Genomic DNA, 8,764 nt, shown 5'->3' with positions numbered 1-8,764 from the left:
CTAGTGGCTCGATTTAAAAATGTAAAGATGTTGGTGTTGGTAAACAAGTTTACTTTGCATCAGTCGGAGCACTTTTTCAATTTTAGAAAAATTCTTGACGGGAATAAATATTTTACATTTTATAAATTTATACATTTTTAGTATTGAATATCTTCAAAAATATCAAAAATATCAAAAATATCGTCAGACCGATGCAAAGTAGACTTGTTGACCAATTAAAACATATTTACATTTATTAAATGGAAAAACTAGAAGTACTTAAATTTTTGTCAGTCGCTAAGGTCGATTTGATGAAAAATGAATTGAGTTTGCAGGGGCCTTAACCCGCCACCATACGAGTTTCAAATTAATGCTACTGCCATCGGAAACTCGCTGTAGTTATAACTGTTAAGAGTATACACATAATAACATTATATACAATATAATTTATATGTAAATTACTAATGAGACAACTGCATATACATCAAAAATAGAAACAAAACATAAAATTTGCAATTTAATTGTTAAATTTGTACCTAACATAAGTAGCTAGGTATATGGTCATATGGAATTTACATACAAAATGACCTCCACATAATATAATGTACATAAATTAATAATGGATTTCGCTTAGTCAGTATCCATATGATAATTACAATATATAGTATATGAATACCTCCGGGTAACAGAAATCAAATATACGAGGTTGTTACTAGTGCTCTAACGGATGCATATTCAATATGCATCGTCATGAAATAATGATAATAATATAAGTACATACCTTATGTCTTCTAAAGTTATTAAATGATTAATAATAAGGTATTTACATACAATATGAATAACACATAATATAATGTACAATAATGTACCTAGTACTTAATAACAACTTTTCTTTTGTTTAATAAACAAGTAAGTATGTATGACATTGGATTTCTATCTCATAAGTAGCTAGGTACATGGTCTTATGGAATTTACATACAAAATGTCCCCCACATACTATAATCTACATAAATTAATAATAGATTTCGCTTAGTCCGTATCCATATGAAAATTACAATGTATACTTCTGGGGAACAGAATTCAAATATACGATGATGCTACAAGTGGCGCGCTCTAACGGATTAGTATTCAATGTACATCATCACGAAATAATAATAATATAAGTAAATAATTTATGTCTTCAGTAGTTATTAAATGTATAATGATACATAATTTACATACAAAATAAATAACACACAATATAATGTATAAAAATTTAAATACTACTAAATAACAACTTTCCTTTTGTTTAATAAACAAGTAAATATGACATTGAATTTCTATCTTAAAGTTTGGTTATTGAATAAAACGTTAACACATTATAATGAAATAGTAATTATTATAGCAAATAACTTATTTCTTATACAGTAATTAAATGATTAATAATATAGCATTTACATACAAAATGAATATCACATAATATAATGTATAGTTATATACCTAGTACTTAATGAACAACTTTTCTCTCATAAAAACATATGTTGGTACAAAAAAAAATTTGCTATTAAAAGTTATTACTATTGGATAAAGCATAAGTATCTACATCATAATAATAATAATAATAATAATAATAATAATAATATTGTATACAGCATAATTTCTATGTATAATTATATTGAGACAACTGACTTTACATCAAACATAGATAAAAATAAAAATTTGCAATTTAATTATTAAAATGTATACCTAACATAAGTAGCTAGGTACATGGTCTTATGGAATTTACATTCAAAATGACCCCCACATACTATAATCTACATAAATTAATAATGGATTTCGCTTAGTCAGTATCCATATCCATATCCATATGATAATTACAATATTTAGTGTATACCTCCGGGGAACAGAAATCTACTAGTGCTCTAACGGATGACTATTCAACAAGCATCGTCATGAAATAATAATAATTTAAGTAAATACCTTTTGTCTTCTAAAGTTATTAAATGGTTAATAATAAGGTATTTACATACAAAATGAATTACTCATAATATAATGTATAACAATTTATCTAGTACTAAATAACAACTTTTATTTTATTTTATAAATAAATAAGAAGATATGAAAATGAATTTCTATCTCAAATTTAGGTTATTGAATAAAACATTAACATATTATTATGAAATAATTATAATTATAGCAAATAACTTATTTTTTATACAGTTATTATATGATTAATAATATAGCATTTACATACGAAATGAATAACACATAATATAAAGTATAGGAAAATACCTAGTACCTAATAAATGTCACATTGATGTATTAACTTTAATTCATTTCATTTCGTATACAAATCATGTATTTAGTGTTATATCTCTTTGTTTTATATAATCTTCCAAATTTTAATTTAAGAATGTGTTAGCTTTATTATGATATTGTTTACATTTTGTAATATATTTTATTATAATTTGAATTAGAGTCAATTAATTCGTATTGAAGATTTTAACTTATAGAACGAGTTGCAACATTTCATATTTTATACTCGTATTTTAAAATTATGTTAACTTGTTGTTGTTGTAATAAACTATTATTGTTATAATTATTATTATAATGAGTACCTATACCTACATCATTTTTTGAATATGATCTTATAATATATATTTATGTATTAGTTTATTCTAAATAAACCATGTGAAAAAATCTTCTCCTTTGAAAGTAGATAACTAGGAAATCTGTCTTTTGTGTCAGTTGAACTATTATAGATTACTGTTAGCCATGATGAAAACCAGTCTTTTACATGTAACTCAAAATCGTGATCTGATGAATTGAATTTGTTTCTAGACAAATCTATAATATAAATAAACAAACAAAAATAATTATTTATGGTATGCAATTTTTAACTCAACAATATTTAAGCTACCTTTCATGATGCTCATAAACATAGGGTTAGGATAAGGACATAACCTGTCTATGGACCTTTTGAAGATAGCAAGTTACTGAAAAGTCTTTGTAACACACGTTTAATGAAATTCTTGATATCAGTGCCTCCGTTTCTTGTTATAAAAATTTGTCTGCAAAATTGAAGTATGTCATTAATAGGACTATAAAATGGAATATGCAAAAGTGATTTCTATGTACCTAACAGATAATATATACATACGAAAAATTGTTTTAAATTTGTATTATCTTATCTCCTTGAGTTTAAAGTCTGGAATACGAGTATAATCTTAGTATAAGCCTTGGACTATTCATTCGGGTATATGTATATTTGTTTCAACAAATTGTTCATATATATTATTGAATACATTTTTTCTGAGCAGCATCTGAAGTAGAAAAATATTAGTTTTTAATATTTATTACATAGCTACTAAATACAATAATAAAAATAAAAGATTAGATACATGCATATTTTTTAATTTAAATATAACAGTTTTTAGTTATCAGCAAAGCATACTTTGATGTAATTTCTAAGTAAATTAAATGAGTGGATCAATGAATTGCAGTGATTAAGTTTTTTTCAACTATAACCTTTCAATGTCTAACATTTACATAAAAAAAAACTCAAAGTTAATACATAAGACTCACCACGATTAACAGCAAAATTATTAGAACCATTATTAAGTGTAGCTGAAACTTATACATAATATTGGACGGGGTGATGAAACTTTGAATTCTGTATTATGTTTGTGCTCCAGGAACACATAGGAGATGCAGATTCATAAACTTTTAAATGCTCATCTATCGTGTTCATTTCAGCTGGAAAATTTTTAAATAGGTACATCAAACATGTATACAATTTTTTGTTGCAAAATTAATAATTATAATATTTTTACTTATTATAAAGAATTTTTTAATAACAAATCCCACTTGACGTATAAGTGCTACTGGACGTTTGTACATTGGGTTCCTGTGAAATGTTCGAACTGTTATCAATATTGTACAACATTTCTTGATTGCTACATGACGATGCAGTAGCTACAATTTGTGTTAACGTGATTTTTCCTATATTTCTTTAGAAAGTTTTCTCGTAATTTGTGACTAAAAACAACATTATAATTGGTTAGAGTAAAATCAATATCACACACTTCCATAGCATCCCGAACTATACCCATAACTTATCGATGACATTTTACATACTATACTAGTGTCTAGTACTGTGTATGTAGCAACATTTCTTTTGAAAAAATAAAGGTTTATTAAATCCATGTTGTAACAATCGGCGAAGACCGACTGATTTGTAGACGAGCAGTTTGTGAACGCTATTTCCAGGATAGGTTGTGAGCCGCACATCCGCGGGTTTTAAAAGAATAATTTATTAAAACGAACGTAGCAGTAGGGGCGAATAAGAAAGGTTGAGAAGGCCAAAAATCAAGAAAAGAATTGTAAGCCGCTTACAATTTTTCGGATAAACAACAACGATAAAAATGCGAGATAATGCGGCGACGGTTCTGCCGCACCGAGGAAGTATGCGATTGGTCGGGATAATGAACCGGCTGCAGCAGGCTCTGGTGGTACTGAATTATGTATTTATTTATTTATTATGTAATCATGTTATGATTCCTTATCATTTTGATTCATATTGGTATGGCTGTGTTGTGTTGTATTGCATAGTCCGCTTCTGTGTTATTTATGTATATTTTCTTTATAATAATGATCTCGAGTGCCAAGTGAACGATCAACCCACCAGTGGCGTTTTTTAGGGGGGCGAAGGGGGCGCTCACCCCCCCCTTGGATTTTTTGTGTCAATTGTATATGTGTAAGTATATCTTGTATATCTGTAGGTATTATCAAAGAAGTAGTTGCTTTTTTTAATTCTTCTTCAAAAAGGAATTTCGTACTAAAAAGTATTTTGAAAAACCATTCTTTAAAAACTGTATGTGAAACGCGCTGGATTGATAGACATGACAGTATTTTATTGTTTACTTCCTCATTTTCAGACATACTTGTTGCATTAAGTACAGTATCTGAATGGTCAGAATCTGAATCTGCAACCAAAGCCAAAATGTTGATAAGTGCTTTAGAGAATTGTGAATTTATTTTAACTCTGTTTACTCTAACAAATATACTGAGTATTACATTACCTATTAGCAAATGTCTTCAGGGGAAAGAAAGGGATTTTATTAGTGCAACAGATAGTATTCAACTGGTTTTGGATAACTTAACCGATAAACGCACAAATTGTAGTCAGTATTTTAATAAAATCTATAAGGAAGCTTCAGAACTAATGAAAAAACATGATGTTGTTACAAAACATCCACGAATATCTAAACGACAAACTCAAAGGCCAAATCCCCCTAGTAACTCACCAGAAGAATATTATATGAGGTCCTTGTACATTCCATTACTTGATAATATCATTGAAGATATAAAAGAACGGTTTAAGAATAATAAAAATAAAATATTTTTGACTTTAATGGGAATTGTTCCATGTTATTTAAAAGATTTTACTCCAACCAAAATAGAATCATTAACTGAAGATATATTAGAAAAATTTGGATTCTTGAACATACAAAAAGAAGTTCTTAGAGCTGAGTTAGAGTTATGGAAGTCCAAATGGGTTTTTGAAAGTAGATACCTAACTTAATCATTAATCATTAGAATATTTATGTTATGCTATCAATTAACTACTAACAATAACCAATTGTAACTTTGTTTTAGGCGATGTAAATAATGAATCAAAAATAAATGTACCTAATAATGCTATTGACTCTATTGTCAATTGTCCATATGTACTTTTTCCAAATATTAAGCAAATTTTGACTTTAATTGCTACTTTACCAATAAGCGTGGCATCAGCTGAACGCAGTTTCTCTACATTAAGGAGGTATTATTTTATGATTGATTTTAAATTCCAAGATAAGTAAGTATATATTAAAATGTACTTTTACGCTTAAATGCTTCAGGCTTAAGACTTGGTTAAGGACAAAGATGTCTCAAGATAGACTTTGTGGCTTAGCATTATTGCATATTCATCGAGAGTTTGATATTTCAGAAGATAAAATAATAGAACGCTTTGCAAATAGCAAAAAAAGAAACATTGATTTTGTTATTTAATTTTCTTTAATTTAAATAATTTAATTTTAATTTTTGCTTAATTATTATTATTACTATGTTTACTGTTTTTAATGGAATTAATTAACATTTATAAGCTGATTAATTGACTTGTTTGAAGTACATGTTAAATTGTTTTAAGCTGTTTATCTAAATATTTTACACGGTGCTTTACTGCTTTATAATATAATTTTTTATACAACTCCCTAGACACTTGCATGTCCTTTTTTTTAATTGAAATTGTACTAAATGCTTGAATTGCTTTAAATTTATTACTTCAGTTATATATTTATTTTATTTTTTTAGATTATAGTCAAATCTACAGACTTTTTACTATATTTTATATAACATGTATACGGTTAAAGGTAAGTATAAATCAGAGGCTGATACTTTATAAGTATTCCAATAAAACTAAACTATTTAAATTATGAAATAAAAAATAAAAGTTATATGTAATTTATTATAGGACCATAAACAAAAAGTGTTCTTTATTTGATGTATGTAATTATGAGAGGGGAGACCCGAAAAATTGAAAATAGCCCCCCCCTTGATGTTTCATCAAAACCGCCACTGCAACCCACCCATCGTAATACGACTATTAACGACCACACAATAAAAAACTTTCCGAATCAATATGATAAGGAATCGGAGCGCTGACATAACTCAGTAAAACCAGGACATAGAGTAATATAGGTATTAGTACTATAGTAGGGCCTATATAGGTTCCTTATTCCGAAGTCCGAACAATCGCATACTTCCTCGGTGCGGCCAGGCGTACGACACTCCGTGAATTGGTCGGGACGGGCGATTGGGGCCCTGAAAATGGTATCTAGAGATAAAGTAAACGAAATCTGAATAATGAATACTGAATGGTAAACAAGCCGACCCCGCGCAGCGTACCCAGCCTACGTGGAAGTGAACGTTTACATAATACCAGTATACCACTTTGGGTCTAACATCATATTGGTAAACGTTTCCTTGTTTTTCGGAGGTTCAGACATCAGATCATAGCCCATAGGTAAACAAGACCCCAACCAGCTGATCGCGTGTCGCTTCTATATTGTTCTATTGTGCGGCAGAACCGTCGCGCGTCGCTGCATTATCTCGCATTTTTATCTTTATCATTATCGTTGTTGTTTATCCGAAAAATTGTAAGCGGTTTAACTTTCTTTTCTCGATTTTTTGCCTTCTCAACCTTTCTTATTCGCCCCTACTGCTACGTTCGTTTTAATTATTCTTTTAAAACCCGCGGATGTGCGGCTCACAACCTATCCTGGTAATAGCGTTCACAAACCGATCGTCTTCAAATCAGTCGTCTTCGTAAGCATCGCCGTTTGTTACAACATGGATTTAATAAACCTTTATTTTTTCATAAGAAATGTTGCTGAATACACTGTACTAGACACAAGTGTAGTATTTAAAATTTCATCGAAAAGTTATGGGTATAGTTCGGGATGCTATGGAAGTGTGTGATATTGTTTTTACTTTAACCAATTATTTTGTTGTTTTTAGTTACAAATTACGAGAAAACTTTCTGAAACAATATTGGAAAAATCACGTTAAACACAAATTGTAGCTACTACCTCATCATGTAGCAATCAAGAAATGTTGTACAATATTGATAACAGTTCAAACTTTTCACAGGAACCCAATGTACAAATGTTCAGTAGCACTTATATGTCAAGTGAGATTTGCTATATGATTATTATATACTCAATAATGTTTCTAATAATTTTGCTGTTAATCGTGGTAAGTATTATGTATTAACTTTGAGTTTTTTTTTTATGTAAATGAAAGACATTGAAAAGGTTATAGTGGAAAAAAATTTAATCACTGCAATTCATTGATCCACTCATTTAATTTACTTACAAATTATATCAAAGTATGCTTTGCTGGTAACTAAAAACTGTTATAATTAAATTAATAAATAAAAAACTAAGTATTTTTCTACTTCAGATGCTGCTCATACAATATGTATTCAATATTATAAATGAACAATTAGTTTAAACAAATGTATATATATATATATACCTGAATGCATAGTCCTAGGCTTATACCATGATAATACTCAAATTCCAGATTTTAAACTCAATGAGGTAAGAATATAAAATGTTAAGACAATTTTTCGTATGTATATATTATCTGTTAGGTACATAGAAATCACTTATGCATATTCCATTTTATAGTCCTATTAATGACTTACTTCAATTTTGCAGACAAATTTTTATAACAAGAAACGGAGGCACTGATATCAAGAATTTCATTAAACGTGTGTTACAAAGACTTTTCAGTAACTTGCTATCTTCAAAAGGTCCATAGACAGGTTATGTCCTTATCCTAACCCTATGTTTATGAGCATCATGAAAGGTAGCTTAAATATTGTTGAGTTAAAAATTGCATACCATAAATAATTATTTTTGTTTGTTTATTTATATTATAGATTTGTCTAGAAACAAATTCAATTCATCAGATCACGATTTTGAGTTACATGTAAAAGACTGGTTTTCATCATGGCTAACAGTAATCTATAATAGTTCAACTGACACAAAAGACAGATTTCCTAGTTATCTACTTTCAAAGGAGAAGATTTTTTCACATGGTTTATTTAGAATAAACTAATACATAAATATATATTATAAGATCATATTCAAAAAATGATGTAGGTATAGGTACTCATTATAATAATAATTATAACAATAATAGTTTATTACAACAACAACAAGTTAACATAATTTTAAAATACGAGTATAAAATA

General features: G+C 28.3%; 1 protein-coding gene and 3 long non-coding RNA genes across 4 annotated transcripts; 2 read left to right on the top strand and 2 right to left on the bottom strand.

Moving 5' to 3' along the window:
* Positions 1 to 2,580: 2,580 nt before the first annotated feature.
* On the bottom strand, positions 2,581 to 3,262 carry LOC111040139. Its single transcript, XR_002605177.1, has 3 exons — positions 3,119 to 3,262; positions 2,879 to 3,029; positions 2,581 to 2,805 (listed from the first exon to the last, which is right to left on the bottom strand). It is a non-coding gene; the product is annotated as an uncharacterized LOC111040139 (long non-coding RNA).
* Positions 3,263 to 3,549: 287 nt separating this feature from the next.
* Positions 3,550 to 4,466, bottom strand: LOC111040138. Its single transcript, XR_002605176.1, has 3 exons — positions 4,067 to 4,466; positions 3,792 to 3,996; positions 3,550 to 3,714 (listed from the first exon to the last, which is right to left on the bottom strand). It is a non-coding gene; the product is annotated as an uncharacterized LOC111040138 (long non-coding RNA).
* Positions 4,467 to 4,710: 244 nt separating this feature from the next.
* Positions 4,711 to 6,322, top strand: LOC111040131 (zinc finger MYM-type protein 1-like). Its single transcript, XM_022323895.1, has 5 exons — positions 4,711 to 4,714; positions 4,896 to 5,525; positions 5,617 to 5,782; positions 5,862 to 5,936; positions 6,316 to 6,322. The coding sequence occupies exons 1-5, from the start codon at positions 4,711 to 4,713 to the stop codon at positions 6,320 to 6,322; spliced, it is 882 nt and encodes a 293-aa protein (XP_022179587.1).
* A 161-nt stretch (positions 6,323 to 6,483) lies between these two features.
* LOC111040136 lies at positions 6,484 to 7,904 on the top strand. The gene is made up of 3 exons (XR_002605175.1): positions 6,484 to 7,451; positions 7,522 to 7,693; positions 7,807 to 7,904. It is a non-coding gene; the product is annotated as an uncharacterized LOC111040136 (long non-coding RNA).
* Positions 7,905 to 8,764: the final 860 nt, after the last annotated feature.

The sequence above is a fragment of the Myzus persicae genome, unplaced genomic scaffold (genome assembly GCF_001856785.1).
Source record: "Myzus persicae strain clone G006 unplaced genomic scaffold, MPER_G0061.0, whole genome shotgun sequence".
NCBI classification, from domain to species: domain Eukaryota; kingdom Metazoa; phylum Arthropoda; class Insecta; order Hemiptera; family Aphididae; genus Myzus; species Myzus persicae.
The sequence above is the reverse complement of the archived record's forward strand: the minus strand, read 5'-3'. Positions and strand labels throughout refer to the sequence as shown.

Excerpts from the sequence above, each read along its gene's own strand:
- LOC111040131 (XM_022323895.1), top strand. Across the intron at positions 5,526-5,616 it reads GTCCAAATGGGTTTTTGAAA|GCGATGTAAATAATGAATCA; the intron begins GTAGATACCTAA and ends ACTTTGTTTTAG. Across the intron at positions 5,783-5,861 it reads AGTTTCTCTACATTAAGGAG|GCTTAAGACTTGGTTAAGGA; the intron begins GTATTATTTTAT and ends TAAATGCTTCAG.